General features: G+C 32.4%; 1 protein-coding gene across 1 annotated transcript; it reads left to right on the top strand.

Annotated features, from left to right (window-relative positions):
* Positions 1-2,659: 2,659 nt before the first annotated feature.
* LOC100305397 (kinase-like protein) lies at positions 2,660-4,627 on the top strand. Its single transcript, NM_001251652.1, has 5 exons — positions 2,660-3,031; positions 3,285-3,420; positions 3,533-3,669; positions 3,786-3,909; positions 4,026-4,627. The coding sequence occupies exons 1-5, from the start codon at positions 2,660-2,662 to the stop codon at positions 4,625-4,627; spliced, it is 1,371 nt and encodes a 456-aa protein (NP_001238581.1).
* The last annotated feature ends 9,303 nt before the right edge of the window (positions 4,628-13,930 follow it).

Here is a 13,930-nt window from a genome sequence, read left to right as displayed (position 1 = left end):
AGAAGAAAAATCGATAATGAAAAAGCCAATTTAGCAAAGTGTTTTTTTTTTATAATTGGATTTAGTTAATATGTGCATGCATACATATGTTTGGACTTATGAATTTTACTTTTATTTATTACTCTTGTTAGTTTAGAATTTTTATTATTCTTATCTTAATTTTAAAAATTAAATTGATGTTTCTTAATTAAAAAATAAACTATTTCTTTCCTCATGTTTTCCCCCAAATTACATATTCTTATTTTTTTTAACATATAATTTGTTTGCAACTTATATCATTATCAATGAAGTTATCATTGACGTTTTTTAGTCGATCATCATTATAGATAATAATGATAGTAACAATAGAAATAACAATTATGATAAATGTTAATAACAATAATACTAATGATTATGATGATAAAAAATGTGATATTAATATTTAAAGTAACAACCATAATAAAAGTGGAGGAAACAATTATAGCAGTCACGATAAAAACAACAACATTAACAATGATAAGAGATTATGATATTAATAATGTTGATGACCATAAATAAATATGACAAGAATAATAATGATAAGACATTGATGTTCTCCATTACTACAGTGATGCCAATGGTATAAATGAGGAGTTTTAAATAAAAATACAAGATATTAGATAGATAATTTAAATTCTTTTATTAAAAAGAATAAATTAATTTTTAAGATTAAGAAAAAACAATAAAAAATTAAACCAACGTGTATAATAAAACTCGTAACATGTAAACTCTTATTATATATAAAAGTTGTACTACTTTAGTTCCAGAAAAGGATTTGGGAAAACGGGGACATAACCATGGAGAGACCAGAACATCACCTACTCAAGGAGAACCTAACCAATGGATTGGACGGGGTTGTGCGCTCTAATTTGACTAAAATTGCAAATAACGGAATCAAATATTTCATTTTTTTAACGGAATCAAATATTTCATTTAATCACCCTAAAAATGTTTCATTTAATCTTAGCATATTATCATTCAGTATGATTCAATTTTATAAAGGAATTCACTATCTAAAGATTTTTTTAAAATATTTGTTCATAAAACTTATAATTTTTATTTAAGATAATAAATGTTTATTAAAAAAAACGAAGATGCAAGTAAAAAATATTAAATCAATTTAAGTTTATGCTTTTTTTTCTTCCTTATAATGTATTTTCACTATTCTGTGATGTGTTGATACATATTCTGTGAATTTTTTTTCAAAGAGAAATAAATTGTTAAATATTCAAGAACATCAACGGAGTTTTCTATTTTCTTTAATCTGAAGTATCAACGCCGACAACATACAGAGAAGAAACAAACGATGTATTCAGTATTCACACATTGTTCAGTCGAATAGCCCTCTGACTAGCTAAAAGAATGCATTTTTTTTTATGATTAAAGGAATGCAGATATAAATACACCTTTGCTGTACACTTAAACAGCTGGGGTATGGAGGGTCCTTGTTATTTGTGTGCGCTTGTTTCGTTTGTAATTTAGAGTTTCAGATATCACGTGAACAGACAAAAACTTGTGTTAAAGAAAGAAAAAAGTCAACGAAAATCCAGGAAAAAAAAGTAATGAGTGGTATTAAGCTAGCATTAAGAATTTGGATTTTATGTTCAGCGAACCTTAGAAGTTAACTTATAGAGTGAGAAATTAAAGATTATCCCTTCATTATATGTATTGTTTTGACCCTATCTATACTTTTTTTTTTCCAGAGCCATCCTATCACTACTTAAGGTCCATAAAAACACATTTCTTTAAATTTTTTTCAAACACTTTTTTTTATAATAATATTAGTTAAAATTTATTAAAAATTATAAAATTACTAATAAAGAACGTATTACTAGAATTAAAAAAAAAATAAGAAAAGAAAGTAGCAGAGGTTGAAATACACTACACTTGTTCAGTGATAATTACTATCTAAAGTTTTATATAAAGATTTAGAAATTTATTGAATATTTATATTTTTAAGAAATATTCTAATGTTATATTATTTTATGAGATTAAAAAAAATAATTGACGTAGTTTTAATTCTAATCTAAAACAAAAATGTTTTAAAGAGAGAAGCACATTAATCATTCTGAAATTAAGAGCAATCTTTGGAGGTGTTTGCATTCTGGAAGCCACGAAGGTGCTTAATGCATTGGAAAGACGAGAGAAGCCGAAGTCCTTTTCCAATTTCATCAGCACAGAATGCTACAAAGTCAAGGAGGGGTAACCGCGTCATTTTCCTTGGCCCAACTTAGACTTAGGATACTCGGTTCCCCATTAATAAAATAAAATCTTCGGTCTTCTCATCCTCGGCAAACAGCAACATGACCTTTCTCGCTATATATATCTAAACAAACTAGTAGAAAATTCCCATTTATTAAAGAACCTAGACAACTACTAATAAAAAAAAGAAAGCAGAGGAAAATCAACACGGCTACAAAAGGAGCTGCAACGCCTATCAGTTGAAGATTAGAAATCCATGCTAACCCCTTCCTTTAAAATCTTCTACCCTTTATCCATTTTCTACTACCCCATCTCTCTCCCTTTCCCATCTACTTCTAAACCTTCATCAAACATAACTCTCTTCCTAGAGAAACATAAATATTTTTATAGCATAGGACTTATTTGATTCTTGTTAATTCACACCACAAGGATAATTGACATGGGATCAAGCTTCTCTAGTTGTTATGAGGGTGAATCTGTGTCTCCTTCTCCAAAGCCAACCAAAGTGGTGGCTACGAAGGGTGGTTCTTCTTCCAACAGGGTCTCTATAACGGACTTGAGTTTTCCTGGCTCAACGCTTTCGGAGGATCTCTCCGTTTCTCTAGTGGGGTCTAACCTGCATGTGTTTTCACTCGCTGAGCTCAAGATCATAACGCAGGGTTTCTCTTCGAGTAACTTTCTCGGAGAAGGAGGTTTCGGACCCGTGCATAAGGGCTTCATTGATGACAAGCTTAGGCCTGGTCTCGAGGCTCAACCGGTTGCCGTCAAGCTTTTGGACTTGGACGGTTCTCAGGGCCATAAAGAGTGGTTGGTGAGTCCTTGTACCCCTTTTGCTTTTTCACCTAACGCATAAAATGCCATCAAGTGCTCATAAGAAAACAATAGTGATTTTTATTTTGTCATAAAAATGTTGTTTTTAACAACATAGACTAGTATTAATAATGTGGTAACATGCTTTAATTACATTTATTGCTTATGATTTTCTTGATTAATTATGAGGAATAATCCTTTTTGCAATAAGTGCTTCTGAGTTCTGACCTTCCCTTTTGTTTTTTTGACGACAGACTGAAGTTGTGTTTCTGGGTCAACTAAGGCATCCACATCTCGTGAAGCTGATTGGATATTGCTGTGAAGAAGAACACAGGCTTCTGGTATATGAGTATTTACCACGAGGCAGCTTAGAGAATCAACTATTTAGAAGTAAGATTTCTATAATGGTATAGCAATTAAGAACACTTGTTAGTTGTTACTATTATATTATTTCACTTTGCATATAGCGTTGAAGGACTAAGCTTATTTTTCTGAATTACAGGATATACGGCATCGTTACCATGGTCAACAAGAATGAAAATTGCAGCTGGAGCTGCAAAGGGTCTAGCCTTTCTACATGAAGCAAAGAAACCAGTCATCTATAGAGATTTTAAAGCTTCAAACATCTTGTTAGACTCGGTAAGTAATCAATTACTAGTCACTTTCTCTGACATACTCTAATTAATGCACCGTTTGGACAATTTCACTCCTTAATTAATCAATTATTAACTCACTCTTTTTAATTATTCTTCCAGGATTATAATGCAAAACTTTCCGATTTTGGCTTGGCCAAAGATGGTCCTGAAGGAGATGACACACACGTTTCAACTAGAGTCATGGGCACACAAGGCTATGCGGCCCCAGAATACATCATGACAGGTAAATAATTTCACATCAAGAAGTAAAAAACAATGACAGGTTGACTTGGAGTTTAATTTTTAACTCATTGCTAGCTCAAATCTCACACGTGTACATTTTTTTCTTCTTCCGTATAGGACACTTGACAGCAATGAGTGATGTGTACAGTTTTGGAGTCGTGCTCTTGGAGCTTCTAACAGGACGAAGGTCAGTGGACAAAGGGCGCCCACAAAGAGAACAGAACCTCGTGGAATGGGCCAGGTCTGCTTTGAATGATTCCCGGAAACTTAGCAGAATAATGGATCCAAGGCTTGAGGGTCAGTATTCTGAGGTTGGGGCAAGAAAAGCAGCTGCATTGGCTTACCAATGCCTTAGCCACAGGCCAAGGAGTAGACCCTTGATGAGCACTGTGGTTAATGTTCTCGAGCCACTTCAGGACTTTGATGATGTTCCAATTGGACCCTTTGTTTACACTGTTCCAGCTGAACAACAACAATACAATGAAGTCGCAAAAGAGAGTGAAACACCTAAGGAGAGGAAGAGGGAAAATGGTCATCATCATAACCGACGTCATCATCATCATCGCCACAATGGTCATAGGCATCATCCACTTAAATCTCCTAAGACACCAATGCCATCAGATCAGTCACAGAATGATGAACACCGAAATGGTAGAAAAAGTGGGTCTAATTCACCTGATACATTCAATGCATCAGAAGCTCAACGAAGCATGGGTTAGTAGACACATATAGATCTTTACTGTACATAGGTGAATTATTAGAGTTACATAGTGTGCCACGTACTAGTACTAAGTGCAACGAGCCTTCAAGGCAATAAGAAACAGGAAAAAGATGAAAAGGAAAAGGAAAAGAAAAAGAGAGTGCCATATGTAATGGTCCTTGCATGGAAAACATGATTGAGTTCTATTTTTTTTTTTTAATTTGTTTATTTGTTCCAGAGGAAGTTAATTATTTTGAATTGTGTATACAATGATGAATTTTTTCCCTTGATGAATCAAAACAAAAGACCAGTTCAATAAATAGATAATTTCCAACTACGAGTTGAATGGATTTTAAAATGATCTGCAACGAAAGAGAGTACAGCTAAGTGGTTTGACCAAATGACACGTGAAAAGATCCAATATTGCCAATTCCATATGATATTAATTAATTTGGTCAAAGTGCAAGACAGCAGGAACGCTGCCCTCATGATTTTTTATGTTCACGGTGTATGAAAATGTTTATTTTATTTTTCTTTTTAATTTTTATGATGACAATTATGAAATACTAAATAAACAACTAAACAACGCTGTATGAAACAGCAGCATAGTCGAAATATTTTAAAGGATCAACAAATAATAGCAACTGGATATCTTTGCATATTGCATCATATGGACTACGGGGCAGGTATTATTTAAAGGGTGATCAATATATTAATCGTAGGTTAATTAATGATATGCTATCGAACTATACTTTCAAATTTTCATTTATATGAACGAGTTGAGACTTATCAAATTATTTAAATTTCAATCAATAGACAAAAACACAAAATATGAAAATATAGGCCGCAGTTTTATCATCATTATGACCATAATTGACTGAAAAACTTGTTATTATAGCGTGATTAAATTTTGAAAGTGTTAACGGGCTTTCTCTTCCACTGAAAGAAAATTGTTATCAAATTATGTGGTCCTCGCATATAAGGGTAGGAGAATATCAATTATACAAGATGACGTGCATCACAGAATGTCACCAACTTCACCATAGTGCGCAAGAGGCAGGAAATTAAATCAGATGTTTTCGACTCAGAATAAAAGCAATGAGCCCCATATCCCGTCCACAGAAACCAAACAGCACAAAACTATGTTGATATATTTTCTTATCACATAATATTTGCCAAAATGAACAAGACAAAATAATGTAGGACAAATTATATAATATATATGAATGTATGCCATGACCTTAATTGGTATATTTGACAATATGGGCAGGTTCTGCAAATTATGTAGGTTTTAAAATTTACGTGACAAAGAATATATATATTTTTTATTTAACTTCGTTTATTGTTATTCATCATTGATTAAGATGATAAATTAACAATAATTTGGTACTATTTGCGAAAAATTTCCACATTAGAGTGCTGCTGATTGTCAAAATATTTAGGCGTAAGCCCTAGCTAGCATTAGCTACTAGTACTTTTAAATTATTATAAGAGAGCAAGTGGACAAAAATCTGAAATGGAGACAATGTATTGAGGCAAAATTATAGAAAAGTACTAAACTAATGAAAATGTGTTAAAAAAACGAAGGGACAAATTCATAGAGCTCCTTTTTTTCTTTCTTGATAACACACCAGTTAATATTATTGGTCAACATTCTCTGCAGTACTATCGTGACTCTTTCCAGGTAAAAAGATGAAATAAGTTAGCCTAAGCCTTATGAAATGGTATGCCGTCATTTAATATGATGCTACCTACTTATAGAACATCTTTTAAGAATGAGTATTTTGATCTTATAGACTGTTGAATTTAATCAAAATAAGGTATTAATTGGACTTGGTTTTCTTCTTAATTAGGTTTTTATTTTATTTTATTATGCAATAGTCATGTGATTGCATTAAGCTATATATGTCGTTATTAGAAGAGTTGCATTATTTGGTTGTATTCCTTTATTTTAGTTGACTTATTATAAGAAATTAAACAATTAATTTTATTTTGAACATGACGATAATTTTATACTATATTTGGTCTTTTACACGGAGTAGTTTTATTATTTTCTCGGAAGGAAGATTTGTATTCAGATTTAAAGAATCTTTTGTTTTCAGTTAATCCAATTCAAGAAGTCTTGGTAGTTAGAAAGGTTTGGTAACACTATTAATCTCAGGCGTGTGTAAAAACTAGTTCCATAGAAAAATCAAATCCAACTTACTTCAAATTATTTTAATTACTTTAATTTTACATCTAATTACTTTAATTTTACATCTAAACAGTCGAACTGATTTAAATACTGATTCAGAATCAAACTATTTTTAAAAAATTGGTTCTAAATCAAATCGATTTTTAATCAATTTTAAATTGATTGTAAAAGTTGCATCAGTTTATGATTGATTTTTAACTTTTTTTAAATAAAATATTTAAATAAAAAATAGTTAAACAAATCAGTTTTGTAAAAATAATTGGACTAATCGAATTAGTTTTATAAAATAATATATTTTTTTTATCTAGTTCCGTTGCAATCTGATTTGATATCAGGAGGTTTTTTTTACACCGCTAATTAAGCTTATGCGGCTATTTAATTATGGCTATATGAGCAATACTCTCTCCCCTACAGAAATTTGTCACATTCAGGAATTTATATTATCAGATCCTTTTCAAAGTGTTTAGCCGTTAACAAAGTCCATGATTTTTCTACGAGATCGATTGGATTCCCACGCGGTAGATCTAATTTATCAGAGAAGGAAGGAATTAATGAACTGATAACCCAACAATTTGTCATAGGTTGAAGATTCTCTCCATCTTTTGCTAAGATGTGAGTTTGCATAGTAGGCACGGTCTTCCGTTTATGCTAATTAGTTGGGTTTGAGATGAATAATCATTTAACGTTATTACAAAAAAATATTTTCATAAGAAATCTATATTCGTTTTAAAAAAGTTGATGTAATATATGCGATGATGACATTTTTATAATTTATAATATTGGAATGATAATTGTAGATATTTTCTATAGAACTTATCTAAAAAATATTTTCTAGCTAGATTTTTTTCTAGTACAATCTATCTAGATTCATTCTTAATGTTCTTTGTAACTTTTATGTATCATTTGATACGCACTATAGTATAAGATAAAAGAAAACATCAAAGAATAAATACTTGAGTTATATAATAATTTTTTATTATATATATTGTTGGATACAAGTAAGTTAGATAGTAGATAATGTAAATTGAAAAATACACAGTACAATTAAAAAAAAAAGGAATTGAAGGAAGAATATTCCATTTAATATAATTCTATTGGATTGTTGAAAAAAGTCATTTTTACTTCATGAGATTATTATGTTTGATAAACAAGCTCTTAATTAATTAGTAGCCAGCCTCATGCCGGCATGGACTTGGGGGATTTGGCTCTGAACTACTTGACAGTTGCTGAATGCTGACCAATAAATCTGGACAAACAGTTGTGCACTTGTGCTTTTGCAAAATATATGTAAAAGAGCGGAAGAGTGGTAGTGTTGAAAAAAAAAATGGTTGCTTTTGCAAAATCTGTGGGTGGTGTTTGAACGGACTATATGATTATCTGAATTATAGTGAGGATAAATTAAGAGCTAGCTGGGTCAAATATGCTCGTCATCAAATAGTAATAACTAGTAAGGATAGTGAGCAATGAATTAATGGATTGCTCCCTAAGTCTATAAATTGAATTCTTGGTCATCAAAACATGACATTCTAATATATGTAGATTTAATGGCACCCAGGATGATTACATTTATCAAATGGCACAACCGCACAAGCACTAATTCTGAGTTCTGATGCATTTCTTGCCCAAAGTAGTCCTATTTATAATGCTAGGAATGAGACGATAAATGCAGGTCTTTCTTCCATACGAATGTACTGGCAAGATTCGATTAAGTTGGGGCCTTGTCGCTAGCTCGTATTTATATATGCTTCGTACGTATAACGCATGCTCTCATATAGTATATCCTTAATCTCTCATTTATAGTAGATAATAACGTAATTTCCTGCAGCTGTTTGAGGTCCAGAGGCAAAAATATTGTTACATACTACAAGTCTTCAGAAACATTTCACTCTTCCCACTAGAAAGAGGCTAACAACAACCAAGAAAGATCCAAACCAAGTTTGAGGAGCATGATTAATCGGGTCACGCTTTCAGACAATTTCCTATGAAGTTCAGATTGCAAATGAAACGACTGATGAATATAGTTTGGGATCTGCTGAGGATGAACTTTATGTAAAAATTCTTAAAGGGTTTCCTAGACTATCAATGATAGGAAACAACAGGATCTTGAAACCTATGGTTCTCACAAACAATCAATAAACAACAATAGATAATGATGTGTACCTTTCTCCATAGGAAGACTTGTACCTTTCTCCATAGGAACTTCTCTCTGGTGCACTTTGATTTCCTTGAAAGAGGAGAGAAATAAGATTTCACTTCCTTTGGCCTTTCTTTTCTGCCTCTCTCCGTTAGTGATGGCTATGAGTGAGAGAGAACACTTTTCTGGTCAGGAAGGGAACCTTATTTCACGTTAGTGGGTATTAAGCCCCTTTAATAACCACTACTCCCATCAAGTAGTAGTCAACCTAGAAACTTTTCCTATTAAGCCCAATTACAATTTAGCCATTAATCGTTAATTATTTATTTATTAGTCCCTACTAAGTCACATGCCTCTCACATGAGACATTAATTCTAACATTCTCCCACTTGGCTCATGTGACATTAATAAACATTATGGACTAAATAAATAAATAGATTAACTTAATGTGCATTAAAAATTGACTAAATTGTTCTATACATTGGGTACATCATAATTTCATGATTAAGAATAGAAACCAATTCGAGTCATGACGGTTATACATCATCTAATCGACATAATCCCTTCCATGTACTACAAATTAGTCTTCTCCTTAATATGACCATTAATTAGGAGTACATAATTGGTCCAACATAATGTCTTCATTCAAGACAAAACCTGTTAACATTACTCTAACACAAACATGCATGCAAAAATAGAGAACAGGTAATCAGAAACATATCATAATTGAGCTCAGAGTGTCACTAAAATGCATAAGATAAATTACACTTAATGATCATCAATAACAATAATGCCCATACTTTCAACATGTTCTATAATGTCTTGGGCGGTAATTCCTTATTCAAAGGGTCAACTATCATAAGGTTTGTGCTAATATGTTCTATTGACACTCTTTGTTTCTGAACTTCTTCCTTCACGACAAAGTACCTCAATTTCATATGCTTAGCACCCTTAGAGTACTTGTCGTTCTTACAAAAAATATTGCTGCGAAGTTATCACAATACATTTTCAGCAGCCTAGCAATACTGTCGACAATTCCAAGCCCTGAAATAAAGTTCCGCAGCCAATTAGCCTGAATTGTAGCCTCAAAACATACTACAAATTCAGCTCTCAGATGCAACAACAACTGATGCATACAAAATTTCTTTCATTTGTTTTCGTTTCATATCATTTCTAGAACATTGTGCGAGACTAACTCTGTCTCATTTCTAAATTAGAATAGGCGATGTTAAACACCTTTCCATCTTGAATCTCTCTAGCACTTTATCGATATATATACTTTCTGAGATAAGCCTAACAATCCTTGTGATCTATTATGGAATATTTCTATCTTTATCACATAGCTTACCTCACCCATATCTTTCACTTCAAAGTTTCTAGAGAAAAATTTCCTTAGTCTCATGAAGAAGACCAAGATCATTAGCTGCAAACAACATATCATCAATATACAAAATTAGAAAATAACCTTACTCCCACTGACCTTCATATACATACACCGATAAACAGTATTTTCCTTAAATCTAAAGGAAACAATGGTATCATTAAACCTCAAATACCATTGGCGGGAAGCTTACTTTAAGACTGTATATTGATTTCTTTAGTTTGCACACTATGTGTTCCTTTCCTTCAACTGAGAACCCCATTGGTTGGTCCATACAAACATTCTTCTCTAAATCTCCATTAAGAAAGGAAGTTTTCACATCCATCTGATGTAGCTCCAAGTCATAATGGGCTACTAATGCCATAATAATCCTGAAAGAATCCTTTCGTGAGACCGGTAAAATGTCTCTTTATAATCAATGTCATCTTTCTGAGTAAATTCCTTAGCAACAAGTCTAGCCTTGTAACGTTCAAGGTTGCCATGAGAGTCACGTTTAGTCTTGAAGACCCACTTACAACCAACTCTCTTACAACCCTTTGGTAATCCTACAAGGTCCCAAACTCTATTATGTTCCATGGAATTTATCTCTTCTTTCATGACATTTAACCACTTCTCAGAATTATCACAACTTATAGCTTGTGAAAACAAAATTGGATCATTATCATTAATGCTTAAGTTTGTTTTTGTTTCATGTAGGTATACCACATAATCATTCGAAATAGCTGGTCTCCTTTCTCTTTGAGACCTCTTTAATGCTACTTCTTGTGGTTCTTCCATAATAGGTTCATTATGCATCATGGGTTCATTATTGTGTTGCTCCTCTTCATTAATTTTGTAGCAATAACTGAAGGAGCAATCACCTTACTGTTAGAGGCATAAGCTAAAAGGACTTACACTCTAACTCCTTTAATTTCCATTTCTCGTGGAACTGTACTCCCACTGATTTCATCATTTCCAATGAACCTTGCATTTCCAGTTTTGACAATTCTCATACTATGATTAGAACAATAAAACATATACCCTTTTAACTTTTCTGGATAACCAATGAAATATCCACTGATTGTTCTTGCATCCAATTTTCTTTCTTGCGGATTATAAATCCTTATTTCTGCCTGGCAACCCCAAACATGCAGGTGCCTTATACTAGGTATCCTATTTGTCCATAGTTCAAAAGGTGTCTTTGGAACTACCTTACTAGGAACCCTGTTCAACAACTACATGGCAGTTTTCAAGGTATACATCCACAAGGATACAGATAAAGTCTAATTGATTAACATACTCCTAACCATATTCATTAAAGTTCTATTCCGCCTTTCTGACACACCATTTTGTTGTGGTGTACCGGGAATTGTGTATTGCACACAAATGCACGTTTCTGAACAAGCTTAGCAAATGGACCTGGGTGTTGCCCAGTTTCATCATATCTTCCATAATACTCATCACCTCTATCATATCTAATAATTTTCACATTTATGTCTAATTGCCCTTTTACTTCATTGTAGTAAATTTCTAAGGCATCCATTGCCTAAGAAATCTCGGGCAGTAAGTAGACATAACTGTAACGTGAATAATCATCAATAATGGTGATAAAGTATCATTCCTTTCCGAAAGAACTAACATCAAAAGGTCCACAAATATCAGTATGCACAATTTCAAGAAGCTGAGTGCTTCTTGTAGCTCCTTTCTTTGTATGTTTTGTTTGTTTTCCTTTAATACAACCCACACAAATATTTAGATCCGTAAAATCTAGATAAGGAAGAATTTCATTTTTTTATTAATCTTTCCATCCTTTCTCTAGAAATGTGACCTAAACGTTTATGCCACAAGAAAGCAGATCGTTCATTCACTAAACTATGTTTAGTGAATACATTATGATGCAGAGTTAAAACAGTTTCAGCATACAAACTATTTATTTCCAATTTATATAAACCATCACAAGAATACCAGTACCAATGAGATGATTATACTTAAATAAATTGAAACATTCATTACCAAATTAAAAGAGTATCCAGTAACATCAAGTTTAGATAATGAAACTAAATTACTAGATAAACTAGGTACATAAAGAGTTTCTAGTAAATCTAAATGATGTCCAGTGTTGAGTTTTACGCAATAAGTCTCGACTGCTTACACTGGAGTTTCACTTTATTCCCCATGAAAATGAACTTCTCATTTGGGCTTATAGTTTGGATTGTAAGGAATCTCTGCATAATGTTAGAAACATGAGTCATATATCCAGAATTAATCCATCATGTATCATGGAAAACTTTAGTTAAGTTTGATTCAAAACATACACGAGCATTAAGCTCACTTTTCTTTTCGAACCAAGACTTGCATTTTAGGTAATCCTTATGGAAATGTTCGGATTTCCTACAAAATTAACAATTATTTCCCTTTGATACCTTCCTTTGGATTTGCAAAGAGTCGTCATTGTTCTTTAATGACCCTTTGCCTTTATCATGCTTCTTCATAAATTTCTTTTCAAGCTCCTTGATTTCCTTGGTGGCTTACATAATGAACTGAGTGACTTCCTTGATTCTTAAGCCTTATTTTTTTTCTGAACTAACATACTGTGCAATCCATGCACATTCCATTTATCTTTCATGGTATTATAGTTCATTTAGAACGGGCCAAACTCAGATGGTAATGAGTTTAGAACAAACTGAACAAGAAAGTTCTCATTCACAGCCATTATATTCCCAAGGTCTTAAGTCTTGCTGCAATGTTTGTCATCTCAATGACATGTTCATACATAGTACGTGAACCATCAAACTTCATGGTGGTCAATGTACTCATTAATGTCCCAGCAACAGACTTATCAGTTGTTTGAGAGCACTCTCCCACTAATCACATAAACTTTTTAGCACTTTCGATTTTAGGGAGAGTTGTCTTAATACTGTTTGCAACAGTCATTCTCATCAACATTAGGCTGAGTCTGTTAGATCTTTCCCAAGTTTTATAATGGACTTTCTCTTCATTGCTACTAGCATCAATAAAAGTAACAAACTTCTCTGCCAACATAGCAAGATCATGATCCAAAATACTAAGGTGAAATTGGACTTGCTCATTTCAGTCAGAGAAGTTAAGCCCATTAAAATTGGCTCAGATGATGCATAAGAATCCAATGAATTCAAAACATGTATTACATAATAAAGTTCACATAAGTGTTTTGAGATATAAAATACATGTCATACATATGATTCATTCAGATAACGGTTAATGTATATTGATGTTCTCCTTTGGGTGATACACCAACACACAACATACAAACATAATGATGCTAATAAAATTTTAACATTATTTGACAATTAAATATGCACCAATTAGTAATATCTATTTCCTTTGGGCATATAAATAAAACTAATGATACACACAAATTGCCTACAATTATATTCATTAATTATAAGAACAACTAATCAACCTTTGGGCGATCCATAAATGCCTTATAACAATGAATTTCAATTACCCATAAACCAATAATCATATAATTTAGCATCCATTATTCTATGAGTAATTGGAATAATCATTAAGTTGGAATTAAATAACCTTACAAATTTGGTCACTTTGGTGACTAACAAATTCAACATACATTTAATTTCAACCAAGTATAATT

The sequence above is a fragment of the Glycine max genome, chromosome 17 (genome assembly GCF_000004515.6).
Source record: "Glycine max cultivar Williams 82 chromosome 17, Glycine_max_v4.0, whole genome shotgun sequence".
NCBI lineage: Eukaryota > Viridiplantae > Streptophyta > Magnoliopsida > Fabales > Fabaceae > Glycine > Glycine max.
This window is presented reverse-complemented; position numbering and strand designations above follow the sequence as displayed.

Excerpts from the sequence above, each read along its gene's own strand:
- LOC100305397 (NM_001251652.1), top strand. The coding sequence starts at position 2,660 with ATGGGATCAAGCTTCTCTAGTTGTTATGAGGGTGAATCTGTGTCTCCT. Across the intron at positions 3,421-3,532 it reads AGAGAATCAACTATTTAGAA|GATATACGGCATCGTTACCA; the intron begins GTAAGATTTCTA and ends TCTGAATTACAG. Across the intron at positions 3,670-3,785 it reads CAAACATCTTGTTAGACTCG|GATTATAATGCAAAACTTTC; the intron begins GTAAGTAATCAA and ends TTATTCTTCCAG.